This window comes from Gallinula chloropus (assembly GCF_964237585.1).
Source record: "Gallinula chloropus genome assembly, chromosome: 5".
NCBI lineage: Eukaryota > Metazoa > Chordata > Aves > Gruiformes > Rallidae > Gallinula > Gallinula chloropus.
Window position 1 is genome coordinate 48,997,041 of NC_140090.1, and position 23,312 is coordinate 49,020,352.

General features: G+C 40.9%; 1 protein-coding gene across 5 annotated transcripts in view; it reads left to right on the top strand.

The window, feature by feature from the left end:
• The window catches only part of PCDH15 (protocadherin related 15), a gene marked incomplete at both ends in the record, with an annotated part of 350,568 nt that overhangs the window by 152,539 nt on the left and 174,717 nt on the right, over positions 1-23,312 (top strand). For all 5 annotated transcript variants that reach the window (XM_084265723.1, XM_084265721.1, XM_084265724.1 and 2 more), the window contains one exon: positions 13,120-13,326. In XM_084265723.1, coding sequence (XP_084121849.1) covers positions 13,120-13,326 — 207 coding nt within the window. The remainder of the gene's footprint in view (positions 1-13,119; positions 13,327-23,312) is intronic.

Below are 23,312 nucleotides of genomic sequence, written 5' to 3' on the forward strand. Positions count from 1 at the left end.
CTGCTTTTGGTGTAAGTTTTTTATTTATATATAAATATTGTACATTCATAAAGGCAGGGACTTGCATGTCTCCTTGGAGAGCAGGTGATTTGGACAGAGACCAATCTCCTCTGGAGCAGATGGTCCCGCTTTGCAAGAGGTGGTTGATAGAGAAATCAAACCAAAGCTACAGTGAGAAGGGAGCACACTGGCAGGAACCTCAAAGGCTAAAATTAATTACATCTTTGATCTGCAGCCTTGATGAGATATGTCCTGAGATTCTCCATAATAATAAACCTTTTAAAACTTCATTTCCTTAGCATTGTCGCTGTAGTAGCTGTCTTTCTCCTGGAGGACAATATTTGTAACGGGAAAGTATATCATGGGTTTAGTCCTCAGTAGAGTTCAGAGTTCCCCTCTGATACCTCCTTCCTTGAAGAAGGGAATATAGCTGCTTGAAGAAAATGGAAAACACATGACCACTGCACTATAGACATACAACTACATTCTTGTTATGAGCTGTAAAAACTGGCAGCGAGGTGGGTTTATGTGTGTGTTTCATGAAACAAATAGGAAAATGAATCAAATTGATGCACTTTGATCATTTCCTATTTGAACATTGGTTATTTATCAGTCAGACAATATCTAACCTGACAGTTCTATTAAAATCACTTTGCTAAGGTGATGGACTATTGAAGGCTAGCTGTGCTTACTTAGTCCATGCAGTACTAAAGAATGAAGACACTACACTGTGGAGGGATTCACCACACCTGTAAAAGACCCAGTTTTGATAAAATCACTCAGCTGGGTGGTCATTTAGTTCATAAGGACTCATGTGGCTTTCAGGAGCTACACTACTACGAGAGTTGGTAGTCCAGCCCAACAAATGTGAGAAGTCATTGCAAGCAAATCATGAGGAGGTTTTGCTTTAAAAAATAGTTAAAACCATCAAGATTTCTTAGATTCTTTCAGTTTCTTATAAAGCAAAAAGTGATGCTCCTCTAAATGAACAAATAGCTGTGTCATTTACTATGATTACAGAAACTGTGTCTCTAAGACCCAAGGTGGTCCTACTAAAAGTAGGAGAACTAATATAGAATAAAGGAGGTAGGGAAAGCGTTTTTACAACTATGGCATAACTAGTTAATAATATACAGCATAAGTCAGCTCTGGTGCTCCGATAAATCCATATTGCAGTGGGCTGATATGCAAGAAGGAAGAAAGAATCAAGAGTTACATTAATTCAGCTTTGCTATAAAAGCTGTAGAAGATGCAATGAGAAAAAAGACTAGATATACTTTGAGGCTAATGAAGTATAGGCGTAGCTATGATTGTATCTCTCCAGACTGTCTTATTTACCGAGAACAATCAATACCTCAAGTTTTCTCCAGCAGAAAGAAAACGCGGGCATGTCAGATTCAAAATCAGGGTAGGAATTTTATCTCTCTTCTTAAGAATTGATTTTCCATTTTTAATAGCATGAGGATACTTGTGTTAATGACTAAATATACTTTGACTCTTATAACATGAGGTGGAAAGAGAGAGGAAAGTTTTGTTAATCTTGTGTAGACACCTGGGTACTGAGAAGATTACATTTGTAATGCAGTTTTAGAGTAGTTTTTCATACACCCTGTATGGTCAATTCCTAAACTATTGTCTGTTGTATTTGATTGTATTTGTGCCATTGGGAAATTTGGAAGAATCTATGTACATTGGGCATCTCAATAAAAACCCCAATTAGATTGGAGAAAAGGGGGGAGGGAGGATGGATTTCCCTAGCTTAAAATAACATTTGTAGCCTGACTTTTTAATGAGACTTTTTCTTGGATCAGAGAGCTTTACGGCTCTTAGGGAATGGGCTTTTACAAAAAGAATTGCTTTGTGTCACAGTTTGCTTACGTTTTTTTGGTGCCTTCTCATCACTGCTGGTAACAGAAATGTACTTCAACACTATGCTGCAGCCATGCAGAATATTTTGAAAAATATCCTTACAGAGTATTTTCTGTATCTTATGTACCTATTGCAAAAATCTGCTATCCCCAGATGGTGATTCAGTCAGACTGGCATTAACCTTCTGACAGATAATACCACATAAACAATTCCATAGTGGGATTGTGTTTCCTTGTTGTTTAGGGGGTAACAGAAGGTCAACACTGCATGTCAGAGTTGAACAGACTGTCTAAAATTCCAGTGTTAGAAGAAAATTGGCTTGGGGTCTCCTTCTGCAAGAAAAGATGTTGAAATTTCCAGCAGCAATACATACTCTGTTTTCTCTCCAGGGTTAAATCTTTGAGTGGAGTGTAATTTCCAATTCTTGGAGGGCTTCCCCCTTACAAATTGGCTGTGGCATTCATACAGGCTGTGTCTAGGCACAGGAGATTTGAGTAAGTCAGTTGTGCTTGCTATGAGTATGCATGTAAGAGACTGAGCCTAGGGCAGACCAAATTCAACGCTGATGAAGGAAGATTGTGTGTGAAGCTTGGTTACTAATATAGAGTACTGTCACTGGCACATGTGTTTGATAACACAAATACTGTCCTGCTACTAGCATGTCATGAATTTGTGTGCCTGTTCTCCTGCCCACCCCAAGAAACGGTCTGGGAGCTGGACAGGCCACTCTTCCGTTCTTGTGGAGGTACTCCAGATCAGGGACATGCCCCCAGTGTGTGTATCGGCTGTCCCAGTGTAGTGAGGCCCTTTTGCAGTGTGCAGATTTTCCCTGATAGGGATCTCGGCAGAAATGACAGAAAGTGATGCTGTCCTCCTGCTGGTGCTGGAGGTTAATTGGTTTCTATGTTCCTGTCAGGAACTTCATTGATCTCTCCCATCCACTGCTCTCGGCTGTTTGAAGCTTTACCGCATTACATGAAAAGAAAGCATAGCTTCAGCAGCAGTCTCAGCACCGAACTGTGCACTAATGTGAGCTTCGAAGGCAGGCAGTAGAATGTGTATATGCCAGGTTTTGTATGGCCTGTGCATTGAACCAGGACTGCTTTCTGTTCGGAGTGGGAATACAGGAGACTCAGGGAGGATGCTTTGGAAGCCCCTGACAGGTACAGAGGGAGTGGCTAAATGATCAGTGTTAAAAAATGTGTTGGACAGGCATCTCTGGAGGTTGTCCAGCCCAATCCCCTGCTCAAGTTGGGTAGGTGTTGAGTATTTCCAAGGCTGGAGACTCCACAACCACTCTGGGAAACCTGGTCCAGTGTTCCACTACTCTCAATTCAGAATTTCATCTTCTATTCTTTAAATGCAATGACTTGTATTTCAATGTTTTTTTAATGCTGGCACCTGAGATGTGTCTCACCAGTGCTAAGCAGAACTCAGCCTGCTGGCAATGCTTTTGCTAGTGCAGTACAGGTTTGCTGCAAGGGCATTTTGTTCAATTTATCCACCAGCCTCCCTATGTCCTGCTCTGCAAAGATGCTCAGAAGCTGGTTAGCCCCTAATGTGCCCATTTCTGCAGCCTGTCAAGGTCCCTCTGAATAGTTGCACACCCATTTGGAAAACCAGCCATTTCTTCAAACTAAGGATGCTTGTACTTGGTCCTATCAACTGGGTGATTAATAAAGATGTTACAGTGGTGGCACCACTGTGCACCCCTGAGTGCACCTCTATGAACTACCCTGCAGCCAGACTTGGTAACGTGGGGTCAGATCCCTGTGAACCCAGCAATTCAGTCAATTTGGCTTCATTGTTGTTCTCCCTGGCTGGTCTATGAGATCCTATGGAGACAATGTTGAAAGCTCTCCCCATACACACCAAGCCATTTGTCTCATTGTAGAGGCCTAACAGGGTGGTCAAGCATGAATTGCTCTGCATAAACCTGATGATTCCAACCTCCTGCTGGTCCTTCATATGTTTGAAAATGGTTCCCAGAATGATTTGTTCTGCTACAACTTTCCCTAGCATTGAGGTGAGGTTGACAGGTCTGTTGTTTCCTGGTTGCACTTTTTGAAGATAGAAGTGCTTCTCCCTAAGGCTATATCCAATGGGATTCTGCCAAGTAGGTCCCTGAGTAGGCCAAAGTCTGTTCCTATTCTGTGTGCATTAGTGTTCAGATGCTTCAGGGGGACAGATGGCCATGCTGCCTTCCCAGAAAGGCTACGAGAACTTTACCTGTAATACCATTCTGTTGGCATTCCCTTGCGTCTGTGCGCATGAGGATAGTACCCCTTCATCTCTGCTTTAATGATTATGGTGAACCTCCTGCTCATCTCATCCTGCAGGCTTTGGCTGGGAGCCTTGTTCCACTGCTTCCTGACTTGGTTGCTGCTCATCCTTTTCTTGTCAGGTTGATTAGCTGTTTGACATAGATGTTGCTGCCCCACTCCTACAATTCTGGTAGTAAAGACAAGGATTGACTGTGGAATTGCAGAAGGACTCTAAGACCAAATGAGTGGGTGATAGAGCAGCTGATAAAATTATGCATAGCTTAAAAATGAAGTGAAGCAAGTCAGAAAAGATCATCCTGGTCTTATAGACAAAATGATGTGTTCTGGCTTGACTTGGGAGTGAAAACTTGGCATGGTAACTGTGATAACTGAGTGTGAAGGTTGGCTTAGTGATCTGTGGCTGTCAAAAAAAAAAAAAAGGCAAATTGAATGTTAGAAATCACCAGTTAAAATAGAAGACAGAACAGAGGGAAAATTGCTGTTTGATTGACCACAGTGCACAGCTCTGATCTCTGTCACAAAAAGGACAGAGCAGAACTGAAGCAGGTTCGTAACAGGTGAGGAGGGAAGAAGATATAGAAGACATCCATAAAATACAGTGTCACAATTCTGAGAGTGAAGAGGAATCAATAGTTTGCTGTCTTTTGCCATGGAAGAGTTAGGAGTTATCAAATGAAACAAGCAGGTGGCAAGTCTGAAATGGACAAAATAGGGTTGTTCTTCATCTAAGTAGCTTGTCTGCTTTGACAGACAGTGACGTGTGGCTGAAAGCTGACATGGGCTCAAGGGGAGGTGAGGCTGGCTCGTGGAAGAAAAATCTCTTGCTGTAAAGAGAAATCCAGGAAAATCTGGGCTGCTTCTTTTCTCCTCTAGACTTCTCTCCTGGGCTGTGGCTGCATCTGTGACTTTGCACTCAATTATTGGTCTGATCTAGTACAATACTTACAATGTTCTTTTGTTATGAGTTTTGGAAAAATACCATGCTAGCAGGCAGTCAGAAGATGTGTGTCAGTCGATGCTCACTAGACTGGAAATTCCTATAACAGAAACTGTCCAAAACCCATGGGGTTTTTACAGGCTTAAAAGGTCCTGAATTATCTGAAGTTGTTTCATCACTTTAGAAACATGATGTTTGCAGTGTTTGGTAGGTTTTTGTGCTAATGTCAGCCTTCAATTCTTCTCATCCTCTTTTGATCTCTTGGCTCCATGAATCTATTGACCTTTATTCATCATCTTTGTTCAGGGGACCTCTAATTTTCCTCTCTTCCAGTGTATCTCAAAGGCCGCATTTTCCTGCATTTAAGAGGATTTGTGCTTATTCTTCTAGGCTCTTCTACATCTTTAAATGCTGGCAAATAAGGATTTCAGCACAAGTAACGTCTCTTTTAATCGACATGATAAAGACTTACTGTTTTGAAGTATGTGCCAGAGCTGTGAACAGTAAGAACTGTAAGAAAACTTCATAGTGATTGCTGTTGAATAGGTCTCTAAAAGTAACTTGTATGTTAAAAAGTTCATCTTCCTAAATATTGGCATTTTGCGTAAATTCCTCTGACTGCGTAGTGGGAAATAGGGAAGTAAAATAGACCCCATACAACAAGTGTGGTTTACCAAAAATGCAACCTCCCTTGTTCTTGAACTGCTTTGCATTTGTGTGTCTCCTTTGAAGTGCAACTGGAGATAGTCTCCTTTGATGTTCTTGCACAACAGCTGCAAAGAGAAATAGGGAGATTCCTCTGCCTCCAAATAGGATGTGAAGTGAACAAATGTGAGTGTTTTGTACTCAGGGTGACAGATTAGAGAAAGAATGAAAGAAATGTATTTTCATTAAATGGTTGTTCAATCCGCTTCCTGACAATGCCCAAATCTTCAAAATCATTAGTTTGGTTGAACTGCTGTGCATCTCTTGTAGGCATTAAGTAGTAGAACTGCTTTTTAAATTGGTTTTTCAAACGTTTGTCCCTTGCGTGATCTCAGTATTCAATTACTTCTCTTGGTTTATCACTCACACAGAAGTGTACCTAGTCCGAATAGGCTGGAAATTTCTGTTCCCTTTGTAGGCAGCTCTTTTTTTTTTCCTGTCCTGTGTCTAATACAGTGATTTGAGTTGATCTAAAATTGAAAATCTTGAGTGCAGAGACAGGTTTTGTGTTTGTGATTAAGGAGTGGAAGAAGAAAAAAAAACAAACCAGTGAAGGACAACTTTAATGCTTTCCTACACATTAATAGAACATTTCTACATAGTGGCCTTTCTCCATAGTTATCACACACGAATTGTAAACAGCAAGTTTTTCCTGTGGTGGCAGCATCTCAGCGTGGGAAATGTTCTTCCCTGCCTTTAGAGTGCTGTCAGAAATACACATTGGAATGACTAGTGACTGTGAGTTGATTGACCCTAACTTCTATATGAACACAAAGACTAATGTCACAACAATGTGTGTCATCACTCTGAGCAATAGAAATATTAAAATCCTTAAGTTCTGTTATGTCTTTTATAGAAATAGCTGCATCTTTTCTGTGATAAGCAGATTTTTTTTTTTCATTTAAAATTTAAAAATCCTGCCTTCATAGTTAGCATTTTCTTTAACTGAAGGGAAGAAGAAAGGGTTTCATTATTTGGAAAGGTGGGTATCCGTAAGTATTACTGTTCACTGTGCTGCAGCATTGTAAGCCTTACTTATACTGAAGTCACCCTTGATACTTGAAGAATAAGTGCATGGTTTGGGTTTTTTTTTAAGCATACTGTCTAGACATAGTATGTGCCAACTTCATTTCACTGCCACATCACAAGCTTCGCTGACGGTAAAGTCAAATTTGTTCTGTGTTCTGCAGATCTGCTGTGCTGCTTGTCCTTAAGCCAATTTTTAATCCATTTCAGTAGTTCTTTCTTACGCTGTACTTTCTGACCTTGTAAATTAATCTGGCGTGTGATATACAAGCCTAAACTTTCCCTAAATCTAGATGAATTACGTCCCTGGTTTCGCCTTTATCTCCCAATTCAGTTAGGCACTTAAAAGAAGCAGCTTTGTCAGACCTGACCTTCCATCTCTGTGCTGACCAGTTCCATCAGTTTAAATACTCTATAATGTTTCCATCTTCTCTTCAGCTTGAAATCAAGTTGAAGTTTGAGTATCTGATGTTCCCAGGCTCTTTCCTTGTTCTTGCGTTAAACAGAAAATCTGAAGCAACCTGCCTGCAGTTCTGCAGTCCTAAATCTCCTTCAGTGAGCTACCAAACATGTTTGCCAGAGGTTTTTCCTTGTACAGGACTTCTTGAAATGCGAAGGTATAATCAGTGGCAGGGGAAGCACAGAGGACTTGGTGGTCTTTGGAAGGGAGATGAGTGCCAGACTGCAATCGCTTGTGGCAACTGAATTTATGACATTTATGGTTCTTGCTGGGATGCATGTGAAAAGTAACTGGACCAAAAAAAAAAGGTTTGCACAAGGATGGATGTCAGCCAGGCAGCAGTGCTCCCTTTGGTCTCAATGGGGGAGTTTCTAGAAGTCAGCTAGGGGTTCTCCTTGTCTTCTTTAGGCTGGTGTTTTCTGGCAGTAAAGTTTAATATAACTCTTTCACAGCTCACTTAAATGGCTATGTTGGTTCTAAACCCAACGTTAACTTCCAATTGCAAAAGCACATGCTTGTTTACCTTTCAGAAAAGCCAAAAGTCAATTTTTAGGTATGTTATCTTATTTAAAGAGCATTCCATTGTTTTGTTTGCCTCATGCGAACATTTGGGTACCCAGAATGCAGGGGCAATTGGGGTTTTTTTTGAGCATGGGATTGGATGCATGATGGTGCAGGTGTTTTCCAAGCTTTATCTCAGTCTTAAGCGAAACAGTTTTCTGTTGGGATATGTAGGTATCATCGTCATTGTTGGATTGGAGGAAATAAAAGATACAGTGTTATTTTGTGCAATTATTTCCAAGTAAGCCAAGGTTTTGGAATGTTGTTAAAGCAACCAGTCTATTGATAGAATAAAAATTCAAAATTATATTTAACCATTAAAGAAATTGTTCATCTATTCCTGAATCTTTCCTGAGCAAAAACAAAAGTAAGTTTGAGCACACTGTTGTGACTTAGGCGTTTCACATAGTGTGTCACATAGGGAAAAACAATGATATGATCACACCCGTACAGAAACAATATCCAGACGCTATCCTGCCTGGTTATACTTTTAGGATTTTTGGTTGGTTAGTTGGATGGGTTTTGGTAGGTTTTTATGTTTCAGACATTATTGGCCCAGTTATTTGTTAGATGGTGATAACCTGCCTTCATTTTGGGGAGATCAGGAGGTCTGTGAAGTTGTAGAATGGTTATTTTAGCCACTATTTTCAAGCTCATCATTGTGGCAAACAGAGCCTGTCTCTTTTAACTGGATCTGGAAAGCAGTACAGGATTTGTAAACTGTGTCAGAAACGTGCTGTTGGTGAGTGGTTGCCTGTGCCAGATTCCCAGCAAATTATTAAAAAGGTAGGAATACTCAGTGCTGTTGCTCAGAATATGCCAGTGTTTTGGTTGGTTTGTTTTTTTCTTCCTAGACCTAAAGCTGATGTGTGCACACACGCTAAAGTGGGCATTTTTAGGAGGGAATTTAAGCATAGAATCCCATAATGGTCAGGGCTGGAAAGGACCTCAAAGATCATCAAGTTGCAACCCACCTGCCATGAGCAGGGACACCTCTTACTAGACCAGGCTGCTCAAGGCCCCATCCAATCCACTCTTGAACACTTCCAGGGAGTGGGCATCCACCGTCTCCCTGGGCAACCTGTGCCAGTGCCTCACCACCCTCGTAGTGAAGAATTTCTTCTTAATATCCAATCTAAATGTCCTCCCTTCCAATTTAAACCCATTCTCCCTCGTCCTATCACTGCATGACCATCTAAAAAGTCCCTCCCCAGCTTTCTTGGAGGTCCCTTCAGGTACTGAAAGGATTTTGGAGACTTTCGGACCTGATAAAGGTTGTGTGTGAAGGAAATAAGAAAGAATTTGAGTTGCTTGAAGCTTGAATTTCACACCAAGGAAGGAATGGTCTTTGTGAGAAGACACTTAAAGCAGCAAAGATGAGATCCTCGTCTGCCCCCAGTAGTCTTTCTATAGCTTCTCAAATAGCTGTTTCATGTAGGCATCATTTCATCCAGGAGGATAAATTAAATGGAAGTCTTTAGAAGTCAGTCTGCTGTTCAATGGTCTTTAGGTATTTCAAGGTAACCCATCCAAAATTTCATTCCAACAGGATTTCTTGTAAAATTTGTTTACTTTTCTTATCTACATAAATCCCTTCTGAGCAGCGTCAGTGCTGTCAAAGTGCATGTTGATGGTCAGATGTTACCTTGTCATATTAACCAGATGAGATTTGGGGCGGGAGGGGAGAAGGAAATGTTGAAATAAATTCTCTTCATTGTGGGTACCTAAGAGGTCTTGGCAGTTTCTTCTCAGGTTAGTTGCCACATTTGCCAACTGTGTGAACACAGGCTGTTAAATAAGTAAGAATTAGGGCGAGCTCCTTCCCTTACCCTCCTTCTGCAGTTTACCAGAGGTGGTTCATGCTGGGCAGCTGTGAACCTTGTTAACACTGTGCTCTCCTCCAAGCCTGTGGATCTGCTGCCTCTGGAGGAAGAATCCACCAACCTTTGTCTTCATTAAGGCTCAGGCACTGCTGTGTCTAATTCTGCCTGGCCCTTGAGGAGGAATCTCAGGTTCCAAGGTTGGTGCTGGTGATGAGCTGGGTGAGTAGGGCAGCAGAGAAAGTGCATTCCTACCATTGCCAGAGCACTGAACCCCAAGAGCTGAACTCTGATGCACTGAGAATTTCCAGTCTGGCCCTGATCCATCAATTTCTGGATTAGTTCTGCAGAGGAGGCACCTGCATTAATGGTTTCCAAAGCTTGCTTTGGTTTCCTAAATTTACCGTGGCCTTGGAAACAAAACTGGATGACGTGATAAAAGGAGAGGAGCTGGGTATGGTGGTTTTCACATGACAGCAAGTGCTCAGCCACAAGGTGAAGGAAGTGAAGGAGTGAAGTTTAGCTGTGTCTGGTGTTGCCAGAAGCACTTGTGCTGGCACCAGGGAGCTGGGAAGTGGCTGTGACCTTTTCAGGGATTAGTTACCTAATTCTGTCCAGCTCTCAGATGAGGAGGGGAAATTTTTTTTTGATTTTGAGGACTGTTCCCAACCTGACAAACAAAAAGGAAAGCACCTCCAAAGTTGAAGTGCTCTTGAGCTGAAGTGTTACCGAGAAAAGAATCTTTTTTGTTGTTACTGTTCTCTAGGGCCTTAAATCTTAAGTCAAATCTTAGGAGCATCCATCCTTCGCTGTATTTGACTATCTGCAATTTAAAGCATTTTCTTCCTGAAGATGCTGCAGTACTGTAGTGGGGATGTAGTTAACATCCTGCATTGATGAGTATTTCCTCTTTTAACCCTGGATGGGGTTTTGTGCTCACTTAGGTGTTAAAGCAAGGTCTTTATTGCAGCAGTTCAAGCTGCCAAGATTGGGACCTTCTGCTCTTTGCATTTCTTTTTTAAGAATGTCTTTGTAGCAGTTGAAAGGAACATCAAGGTTTGTTACAAAGAAGCTCACAGCAGTTGTGTGTAAACTTTTTACTGTGAGGAGGCCTATTCTTGACTTGGAACCGAGCATTTAATGAAGCTCAGTCTTAGATCTGCTTTTAACTAGCATTGGCTCCGCCAATTTGTGACTCATAGAGCAGATTTATTTCTGAGGGTTGGTTTTTTTATCATGCTTTCCATATATTAAGTTAAGGAAAATCCTCCCCATCCTCAACATTCCTGAAGTTTCATCCTGCTGGGTCAACAGCCAGAGTACTCAGAGTGATTTTGGAGATGTTAGTTTTTCCATGTGAAGTAAAGTTTATTTTCATTTGGGGGAGCATCAACTCCAAAGTAAACCTCACTTCTGTGAATGTGATCAGCATTTGGGGTCACTTATCTAGTCTCCAGTGTGATCACCAGCTACTGCTGTATTGGATTTGAAATACATTGCTGTTAACTTCCACAGGACCAGGATTTCCCCAAGGATGTTCTGAATGCTGCTCTGTTGAAGGAAATTCAGTGCAATTGGAAGGTTTCTAGTTAAACGGTAATAAACCCGATATCTGTGATTCTCTTCCATTGACTGGTGTGAAGGCAGACTTTCTCAGCTAATGCAAGTATCTTTAAGATTAGTTGCAGTCACACCATCTCCTTGGGTGGACTTGGAGCCTGGTGGAGTGTTTTCTTGTTACACATTTTATTTGAATATAAATAACTGAAGCTGCATGGAAAGAAAACAAAAAAAAAAAAAAAAAGATATCCGAAGTTAATATGGTAGTAGTTATTTGAGGCTGTTATTACAGGTTTGATCACTGGTAGTATCCTGTATGTAAGAAGCATGTAAGAACAGCAGTAGATAAACATGCACCCTGGTTACTGAAATCTTAACCTGCCAGTGAATCTCCTAGGAAAAGCCTTATGAATTTCACATGCATAAACCCACTTGCCAGATCTGACCTTATCCTTGGGAGTCAGAAAACAGCCCCATACAAGCAGATAGGTTGATGGTTCCTTTTAAATCTGTCACCCATCTTTTTGTCTAGACTAATCCTGACATATTTTAAAGAAGAAAATACATTTTTCCTGAGTGTTTTGAATTAGTTTCTTACAAATTACTAAAGGTGTCATCACCTACTTTGAACAAAATAACAATTTTTATGTTTATACTTACTTTTACCTGAAATGAAAGTTTTTATCACAGACAATGTGGTATTGTTGATTGATAAACAAAGCAAAGCCATGCATAGTATTAGCATCATGCAAACAAAAGGCATGCAACCAACAAAGAAAAACAAAACAAACCCAGACATCTAAAGAAGAAAAGAAAAAATAACCAGTTGATGAAAGCAAAGTGGTGTGTTGCCAGAAGGCTTCTTGGAAATTGGATTTGGAAAATGAGGAATAACCTTTTTTGAAATCGGGGAGATACCAGAATAAAACTAAAATCTTTGTGAACAAAAAAGGCTGTTAACAACAGTAACTTAGGTACTGCTTGCTCTCAGTGCTGAAATACTTTTACACTGAGAAGTTGGTTGCACAACACACTTCCCGTGTCTGCAGAAAGGTACTAGTGAACTACTGTCATAGTGCTGGGATCTGTGTGCTTGGAAGTTTTGGAAAGGAAGCCGTAGGAGACTCACAGTACCCTACTATTTCCTTGCTGCAGTGACATGCACAGGACTACAATTTAAACTGGGCCACTTTTTATAAATTTAAGAACACATTACTTGTTATTTGTGAAGTCCCTTTTTTATTATCTTTTATTAGTCATAGGTAGTGAATTAAAAAAACGGTTGTGTGTTTATATTGGACTAGCACACTGGAATGGGTAACTTGTGCTTATAGATTTAGGAAGTTTGAAAAGAATAAATCCAGTGAAATTGTATTGTGAGTAATCTTGGTAGGTGAGGCATTGCCTTAGAAAAGTGGGGGTTGAAGTCAAAGAATTTAATAGAAAAATGGGGTTTAGAGAAGAGGGAGAAAATGTCATACCCAGGGGAATGCACTCTTCCAGTAATGCATAGCAAGTACCATATGTGCATGTGTACTGTCATCTTTTGGATTTAACTCTCTTCCGGCGGTGTAGGTTGAGGTTTTGTTGCGCAACCAACAGTTTCCCATTTTCTTTTCATCCTTTGAAGATTTGCCAAAATTCTCAATACTGATAGTTCAAGGAATGATTGTTTTCTGTGTGTGCTGCATAGCATTTGAGTTTTATCTTGGCTATTTAAAAGGTTATTGTGATTGAAAGTCGTTTTTTTCCTGATGCTAAATTTCATAATACTGATGTGTACAGTGTTACTCATTCTTACAACTGGTTTGTAATTCATACATATAAGCCAACCCCAGTTAATAACTGTAGTTTTACTTGGCTGAGAGCCTTTGACAACTTAGGTGGGTTTTTTAGGCTGAACAGGACAATGGCCATCCTCTACCTGCCTTTGCCAATCTGCATATTGAAGTCCTCGATGAGAACAATCAGAAGCCTTACTTCACAAAATCTACGTACGAGGGCTACATCCTCGAATCCTCCCCCGTGGGAACGACCATCTCTGACAACCAGAATCTGACTTCTCCGCTGCAAATCGTGGTGTTGGACAATGATGTGGAAGAGGTATGTTTCTCATCTTTTTATAATGTCATACCCCTGTTTTCAGAGTTGTTCTTTGGTTTTTTTGTATATTTTTACTGCTACAACTGTTTTGATCAATGTGTTACCAAACCCCCATCCCCGCAAACATAATTGTTGTAGTTTCTTTTGTGCTTTGTTCTGAGTTCAAATAGATTTGAAAGTGTGTCAGGACTGAAAAAGCAACCCATGTTTTGCTCAGCTCTCCTTAGAATTGTGCTCTTAAATGAATGCTTATGAGAAGAGGGAAGGAAAAAAAATCTTTTGAGAAGGATTAATGTCCCACACTGTGGGGAAATGAGAAAGAAGCTTAGAGGGGAAGGAAGTAGTTTGAACAAATCAGGAAGAGGAGGAATTAGGAGAGCAGGATTCTAAAAGTTCAATCCATTCTTCAGTCTGCCCGGATTTTGCATTATAGGTGAAATTGGGCATCTTCAAAGGAACAACAACCAAGTGGCAACACCTCTAGGACTAGCATTTCTTCCATTCTCACTGAGGCTGTCACTGTTATGTCCTTTTCTGATAGTGTTTCTTTTTCCTCTAATTAGTGTTGTCTCTTCAGTTGTCCTCTCTGTTCCTTTATGTTTCTGTTCTTCTGATCCCTCGTTATCTTCAGATACATAAAGAAAGCTAAGTTATAGGCATACGTTTTGTAGCAGTATTTATAGTATATGCCAATAACTCTTTTAATAAAGTTCTTAACCTGAAAGTCTGAAAATAAGCTTCTGTTTTTGAAAGCTACGCTTTTGACATAGACAAATTCCTTATTGTTGCGAAACATGGGAGGCCATTGTCACTGAAAGATGCTTTCTGCATCACACTCTGCATTAGAGTGATGTATTGCCTAAGAAGCTATTTTAAAGCCCAAACTCACATAGGCTATCTTCTTATCTATTAAAATATCTCCATCAGTTTATGGGCACTGATAAAAATGGTTTGGAAGACAAGTGGAGATGCTGTTGGCTCTGGCTTCTTAGGGGCTGGATAAGAGGTATGGAGGGTGGCAGTCATCAGCAGGCATTGCTGCTCATTTCTGTTGCTTGTGACATACCCTTGTGCAGCATGGCTTTTGTTAAACACAGTTTTCTTGTTTGATCAAATTAATGGCATCTCACAGGTTGCCTACCAGAAACACTTTCTGTTCTGAACACAGCAGAAATCAAATCACATGAGTTTCTGCCTTATAACATGTGACTGCATATTAACTTTACAAAAATGGAAAGAGAGGCTCTGAGTCACCTGAACAGCGGAAGGCTGAAATTGAGCAAGTCTGTGAGGCCAATGGACTTGTACGTTAGATAGGCGCGGTCTGAAACTCAGGATAGGGTTTTGGCAAGCTGGAGAGCTGCTTGGGATCTATTTCTGGTGGGGTTGCTTCGCTGCCAGTTTGGGCAACAGACAGCTGAAAATAGTACAGAAAAATCTTAGTCTCAATCCACAACATGCTGCTGGTGTTTCTGTGTCCTCGATAGTCCAAGGACTGATAAGTTTGCCCACAAGGCTTTATAGCTGCAGCGGTGTAGGAAAAGCCTACTGCACGTCCAAAGCCCACAGTAGTAAGAGGTCCCACAGCATGGCTGGTGAGAGGGGCTTGAAATAGTTCACAGAATCATAGAATTCCAAGGTTGGAAAAGACCTTTGAGATCATCTAGTCCAATCATACCTGTCCTCTACTAAACCGTATCCCTGAGCACCTCATCTATCTGTCTTTTAAATATATCCAGGGATGGTGACTCAACCGCCTCCCTGGGCAGCCTGTTCCAGTACCCGATCACCTTTTTGTTGAAGAATGTTTCTTAATGTCTAATCTGAACCTGCCCTGGTGCAGCTTGAGGCTATTCCCCCTGGTCCCATCACTTGTTGCTTGGGTGAAGAGACCATCACCCACCTCTCTGCAACCTCTTTTCAGGTACTTGTAGGTGGTGGTAAGATCCCCCCTCAGCCTCCTCTTCTCCAGGCTAAACAACCCCAGTTCCCTTAGCCATTCCTCGTAAGGTTTGCAAAACCAACTGCTTTAATTAAAGGCAGTTCAGTGTCCTAGTTTGGACACTCAGATTCCTGCGGCAGTTTTCCACACTGGTGGTTTCTTTGTGACTCTCTTCTATTTCCTACTAGATGATACTTTATGAAGAATCATGGAAGGACTTAGGACTTCTTGACCTCCAGAGGTTTTTCAGGTTGCAGCTAATAGTGCTCTGATTAACATTTACCTGGCCATTGTATAACTCAAACTACAAATGTCGAAGGCAGGTTCACTAATAGAGGTTCTTTGATACAGTTACATATTGCAACATACACAAGACTGAAAATTAAGGTAATTTGAACTGTTAAATCTGGGATTTGGGCTGACTGTTTGAATGGATCATGTAACTGTCAGGTAGTTAGCATAGCACATGGTATTTGTATTCTCCCAAACTGCAAATATTTAAATTTAAACATTTCAGCATGGAAAAGTAATGTGTTCCTTTAACAAAACACTTCATGAGGTTTATAATGTAATCATGGTATTTATGTTCCCCACCACAAGTGCTTTCTGTTACTGATTTTGTGAGCACAAGTTCAATCCCTCTGACAAGTGCTCTGAAATTAATCTCATGTGGTTTGAGCACAGGGCTGCCCGTTTAATTGCTGCACATTTTTTGTAGCACATTAGCTCGTTCCCCTGAAGTTATCTCAATATTTGGATATTGAATATGTCTGTTCATTGATATACTTCCTAGTGCATGCACTCAAAATTTCAACATGGATGTGCCCAAATACTTCAAGTTTTATTGCATCACTAATAATAATTTTTTAAAAAATATAATCCATCCAATCTGCATCTGGTGTTTCAATTGGGAGCAATAATGTAGCTCAATCTGCATGCAAAGACAATGAAGAAAGAGTTTATCATTCTTGAGCATAGGCTGCCTTTGACAGCTGACTGGAAGTTGTGACATATTTGTATGTCTCAGTACAATAGGCCTGAAACTTTCTATCCTTAGGAAATGACCACTTAAGGGCCCAAAAATATTTCTTAGTGAACTGAACAGCTGCTTGTTTTACAGCGTGGTTTTGTTACTTTACTGCATAACGGATAGCGATAGTTTGGTGAAGTTGGTGAGAATCTAGTGTGGCCGCACGGCACAATGAGATACAGCCCAGAGATTCCCAGGAGATTATTTCTGTTGAGCATTGAAAAAGTTAAATATTTCAGTGTTGTGTAATGAATAACTGCCAAGGATTTCTAGACTGGGAAGTTACATGGGTTAAAGATTTAATGTTCACACTGCACCCTATCTCTCCAAAGTGAGGACAAAATAATGGAATCTCTGGCTGTGCTGGGATGTGCTGGGGTAGATGGGCTGTGTTGGAACCTGGCCGGTGGCCCTTGCCCTCTGTCATCTTTCTTGCTGCTGGTATGGCTCTGTGCCTGCCAGGCCACGTCCCTTAAGTTTGGGGAGGGGGAAATGCCCAATGGCATGGCCCAAAGTGCTCATGGAAGGGTGCACTGTCTCAGCAACCTGCTCATCGCCTGCCTCATGCCAGCACAGCTCTTCCGAAGCCTATGGAACAAAGCATGTGTAACATGGATGCAAGGGAGGAGAGAATCAGTTTTAAGTCCTTGTCATTCATACATGTGTCGGTGATTCATTTAGTGCTTATAACCTGTTTTGGGCATGAGACTTCAGCAGACTGAGGCTAGGAGTACAGCAGTGGCACAGAACTCACCCAAACCCAGCCAAGCAAGCTAACATGGCAGGCACCTTCTCACCAGGCCGAGATGCCAGGTGGGCTAGCTCAGGTAGTGCTTATTAGCTGCTGCAGGCCTTAATGTTCTGGTAGCTCCATTGTATGTCAGTAAATGAATGTATTTGGTAAGTAGGGATTGCTGACGGGAAGCTGATGGGCATCCGCTTCCTACTTTTGCGTATTAATCTCCAACGCTGATGCTGGCTGAACAGAATGTCTAGAGTCTACTGAATCACAAATCAGTGGAGATTGTAGCTCCTATTAAAGTAACTCCCTGTCCTCAGATTAACGCATGAAGACAGTGGTCATCTTAGCTGTGTATCTTAAGGGGGGAAAAAACAACCAAAATGTGTTCTAAATGTAAACCTTGTGTGAATGATAACAGGGTCCTGCTGTAAATCTTCCAAAAATTAATTTATAGATGTGATATTGCAAACAGACCTTTAACTAGAGCGGCACTGCCAAGTGCTGAGATAATTAAGTGATCTGTTTAAATGGCATAAATTAAATTAAGCCACGTGAGTACATTAAGACCTGAGTAAACCCAAGCTGAGAGGAGAAATTTAAACAGTAAGATCTGATTGCTGTTTACATAAGGCTTCTGAGGCACTTGCTTCCCTACTTTTGCTTCTATGGGAGAGTACAAATTTCGTCTGCTCTGGTGGATAGGGTCTTTGGAAGAGCTACATGGTAACTGCTTTCTGCCTTGTGTGCCCCTTCTTGTTGAATCTCTCTTAAACAAACAAGCAAAGCAAGCCCATCCAACTCCCAGGATTTAGCTTCCAGGTTGAAAGTAGCTCATCAGCATCTGTATCCACAATGTACTGCTCAACTACTGAGGTGTTTACTGATATACCATGTGCAGTGTCTCAATGAACAAACTTGAGGTGACAGGTAATTTGTGCATTGCTCATTAGAACACAGGCTTAATGTTGTGTATACAAGGTGTGCCAGCATTGCTTCAAAAGCATTTGAAGTGCCCAAGCATGTGTTTGGAAAAGCACCTGTGTGGTTACCCCAATGCTTATGCGGGTGCCTGCAGCCCCGTGCAGCATCTCTGGGCCCTGGGATATGATGTGGGTCAGTTATGAGCACAGGTTCCTCACCAGATACTTTTCTACCAGACCAGTTTCTTGGTTTATTCTTTCATTGTCAGTGTAGTTGAATTCGAACTCGCTGTAGATGGGTGCTCAATATCTGTGTGTCTCAAGAACTTGTGAGAAATTTTGAAGAATGATTATTTTACATAAAAGCATCTTAGTAGCAACCCGAAGAGGTCTGGGCAAATAATGTATGAAATAACTATTATATGTAAATACAAATGCAGGTTACAGATTTTCAATCATATAACTAGATAAAGAAAATGTGGGTGGGTTGGGTTTTGTCAGGAATACTGACACATTTTAAACACTGAAGCATTCTTCTCTAATATTTGACTGATTGCTCGTATCCTTCATTGTTATTGTTTGAGCTTGTTTTGTAGGTGGTAGCCTCTCATAGTACTGCTATCCCTCTATAGCACTTCTGTGATGCTCTAATAGTCAGGAAATACTCTTCCCAAATGTAACAGCCTATTAATAGCATTATTAAAACGAACAGAAAAGAAAAAGCAAAAAGGCTGCTTCTCTTTCATTAGGATTTACAAAGGTGGACTTTTTTTCCTCTCCTGAATCCTTCCTTTTAATAAGGAAAAAATAAAAAAGTCTTAACAGTGAATCACTGCCATAGCATTGTGTTTCTTCCTCGGTTTGTGTTGCATGAGTATCTAAGGTTTTCGGCTCTCTGAAGCTATTCTTTCCTCTCGGTGTTCCTTGGAGTCCTCAAGGAATTTGGCTTTTGAATATCTGCCCTGTTTTAAACAAATGCTATACCTAATTAGTGGAAGCACTGAAGATGCTGCCATTGGTTTTCTGCCTTCTCCCAGGAGTGGCTCACTTGTGTGAGGAGCAAAAGAGGACTTCTTCAAAACTTTGCTGTTAGCTTTTCATTCAGGGAGGGGCATGCCCCCTTGCACCTTGACTGGCAAAAGACTGAAAAGCGTAGGAGCACCTTTTGGTGCCTGACTTCAGTCATGCTTGTGCCTCAGCCCTTGCTTTGGGCATGGACTAGAGGGGTCTTGGTGATTGGAAGGATAGAGAGTAGAAAGCCTTGCTCAGCATCCATCCTGGTTCGCTCACTAGTCCTTTGGCATCTCCTCCTCCAAAGTGGAGATGACATAAATGGTGCAGAGGTACTTCTATTATTATTATTATTAGTAGTAGTAGTAGTAGTATTAGTATTAGTATTATTGTTATTATTATTGTTATTGTTATTATTATTATTGTTGTTATTATTATTATTGTTGTTGTTGTTGTTGTTGTTATCAAGAAAAAAATACATTTCTAAAGTGACCTAGGCAAACTTGTCTGAGACTGGTTTACCTCCTCTAGTTTTTCAGTTGCTCAAAATTTAGATGTGATCTGTTCTCCTTCGGGGGTTCTGGTGATCTAAATGGCTTTATGACAAAAACCGTCTCAGGACGCTGTGCTTCAGGTTGGTTTTCTGAAACCTGTTGGTGATGGCAAAAATGCAGGAAGTTCACTCCAGCTGCTGTGTTTACCTTGTCTTTTCCATCCAAGCTGTTGTGAGCCCAAAGGGACCATCTTATCAGGCCCCACAGGACTCCTCTCACTCAAGTTAGAAAAAAGCAATGAGGTCAGTGCCAGTACAGTTTGATTGCAATCCCTTTGTCAGTGGGACTGAGAATCTCACTTGTGTTACTGCTGCAAGACACTGTATCCCAGGGTATTTTTCAGTGAAAGACAAGAATAGAAAATACTTCCTCCTTTCACCAAGAAATGAGGAGTGCAAGTTCTGAAAATATCTCTTCAACAAAACTGCTCTCTTCCCTAGGCATTTCAGTGCTAAGCGTCTTCCACAGGAACAGTGTTAGAAACCCAAGATGTGGCATTAAATTATCTTTGTTATCACTGTAGCATTTTGAAGACAAGCCTGTGTTAGCCATCAGGGATCCTCAGCAGTTCTCATGCTCTCAGAGCTTGTCCTAGCTACCCTGAAGAATTTAACAGCCAAATAGGTTTCCTCTAAAAAGCTTTGGGGATGTGGGAATACGTAGGGAATATGTATCATTGCTCGTTCATGATGATATAATATAATTTTGGTGTAACGTGAGTAAATTGCAGGAAACTGTTTGCTTTAGGAAGCGCTTGTGGGAGGACAGAAATGTAACTTGAACATCCACACAGGCTTACAGGCTTTCAGCCTTCTCCAGAGATTTTGAAGCAGAACAAATTCAAACCCAGGCTTTGTTTATTAAGAGAATATCGGAGCACTTTCTGAATCTCATTTTATTGGGTTTTATTTTTGTCTGTAACTTTTTTCTCCATACATACTTGCTGCTTTTATGATGTCCATCAGTATCAGGGTTGTGTTTCTTGTATTCATTTTGTATCATGTGTTTTAATTTGTAGGTCGCACCCGGTGCCATTCCTGTAGGTATTGGGTATTATGTTTCCAACATTCCTTTTTGGTTTAATTGTGTGATAGATTTATGTATTTGTCCTGTCCTCCTGCATATTTCTCTGCCTTGTTGGTGTTTATTTGGGTCTGGGACTGTCCCTGGTTTTGTGAAGCCTTTGAAGAGCCCTTGAAAGACATTGACCCAAATTAATTTAGGACATGAATTTGTACCATGATTGCTTTATGTTCATTACATGGTTATGTGTCTTTATCGACATCTTCAGTATTACAAAAAATACTTTTTTAATTGAAGAAGTCCCTCCTGATCAGTAGGAGGAATGTCAAGCAAATCGATTACACTGTGTGCTTGAAAGGGCCCTCACAGGGTGCATGTGTATGTGTGTGCTCTGATAGTCTTCTTCACTTAAAGTTATATGCTAAACAGTGCATTGGAGACAAGCTTGCCTACATGACCCAGAAATGTAGGCAGAAATCACAGTCTTTAGGTTCAGGCCCCATGATAAAATAATGGCTTAAAAAATGGGAAACGCTGGTAATAATGTTGGCAATGTAAGAGAGATTGTTGCCTGCAATTGTATTCTATCTCAGCATCTGCCCTGTGAAGTGTTCACAGTTAAGTCGAGCAGACTTTCTTTAAGCACAAAATGTAATGAAAGTGTAAAAGCATAACAATGCCAAGATTAAGGAAATAAATTGTTTTGTACGTACGATGTGTGGTAGAAATAGGCATTGATTGCAGTAAAGGCGATTTAGCTTACACATTAGGATAAAACTAAACACAAGAGTAGCTAGGGAATAGGAAAGATTACTTCAGGAGCATGTGGGATCTCCATCCTTGGTTTCTCTCAGGAACAAATTAGGGAAAACCACTGTTTGTTAGTGTTCAAAATGGCATGACAAGCAAGAACTGTAACAACCTTGTACATTAAATTTTTGACTGACTTTGTAGTCTCTACAAAGTGAACAATTATTGGTAATTACCTTCCGTAATTTTTCAGGGGAAAAAAAAAAAAAAGATTGCCATTGGCATTGTGAGCTGTAAAATGAATTTTAACTTTGCCAAAAGCTGCTGTAGTCCCAGCAAAGCTTTAGGCAAGAAGAAAGCTGCTCGTTTGGAACACTTTGATATTTCTTTCACGTAGCTTTCAGCAACTGTAATAATTTCTCATTTAAATAGTTATAATCCTAGCCTTTCGAGCTGTGTGCTTTAGAGTATTTCAGATTGCTAAGTTTCTCTTTCTCCTTCTGTTGTACTTTGTTAGGACGCCTAGTTAGCTCCAGCATTCCTGCCTGCTGCACTGGAGGGACTGGGAAAAGTCCCAGCGGTCGGGTTTCTGCCTTTAGATACACAGGAATGCTGACCATCACAGGGTGAGAGTTAGCCTTCTAGGAGCGTTGTGGATTCAGGATGAGAAAACCTTCAGGGAAGATAAATATCATGTGGCTTTATGGGAAAGTTGTTAATTTAGCTATTTCTGACTGCTGGGTCTCCCACTCTGTGTGGGGAGGGTCCTGTAGAATCAGGTTGGAAAGCAGCTGGTAAAAATACAGCTGGAGTTACGCCTTGTGGCAATCACCGGGTTTTCTGTTATGTTTTATTCATGGTACTAGGCCTCTGATTCCTCATCTCCACGTTATTTGGTGTAGTTGGAGACAGTTTTTAAAGGAGTCAGCTCCCAGGCTTTTGTGTTTCGCCTGATCACATTTGCATTCCTCTCTTGTAACCTCTCCTCATATAACAGAAATAAAATAAATAACTAATGACCAAGAGTAGCATGTTAAGTCAGGTTAAATTAATGGGATTACATCCAAGGACACAGAAATGTTTGTTGGAATACTGTAGGCAAGAAAAGGTAATGTAATTTATTTTAGAATTTAGCTGTCATATAGAGTGACTCTTGCAGTTTAACCACTTTAATAACTTTAATAGCATCTTTAAAGAGATGGGGAAAGGGGTTGAGATAGTTCATCCTGGTCACAAATCACATTTTTGTCATTTCAACACCAGAGACATCCCACACCTTAATGTGTGGGGTCTTTGGGAACCAGAAGGGCCCACGGAGTTTAGACACCCTCTTCGCCTGCTCTATGCTGGCATCCAGCAGACCGCAGGGTGTGGGCTGAGGCTAGGAGTCTGTTTCCAGCTTTTTATCCATCTGGTAAGTTCTTGGTGAGGTTCTGGACTTAACCTGCTCTATTTCCAGTGAATGTAATAATAACTTCTGGTTCTGTCTGTGACAGAAACATTCCTTCCCCTTTCTGTTTGCTCAGATTCTGTTTGCCCCGAAATGAATTTCAGTCTTTTTTCCCCAGGGAAACTTTTCATACACCTTCCCTGTACTCATCATTTGCCAGATGTGCTAGGAGAAAGGATTCTGGTGGAAAGCTGAACTTGCAGAGTGGTTGCTCAGCATAGCTCAGTAGGCATTGCCCTGCCATTACACTGTCGCATGGTTTTACATGCAGCATTGCAACTGCAGCACCACTCTTGGTCCTCACCCAGCTGTACGTGAAGCCATCTGGACCTGAAATCCGTGTTTCCTGCAGGCTGCCTGTGAAAGCCATGAGTAACAAACGTACAGAGCCTTGACTTGCCTTTTTTCTATTCTGTCTCTCACCTTTATCTTAAAATATTACTTGATATTGAAAATTATGCCCCAGGTGCTTCACAGTTTTTACCCGATCAGCTGAGAGATTCAGAATTCTGTATCAATCTGTACTTTGATCCTTTTTGAGACAGAGAATCTTGGAAACAGCAT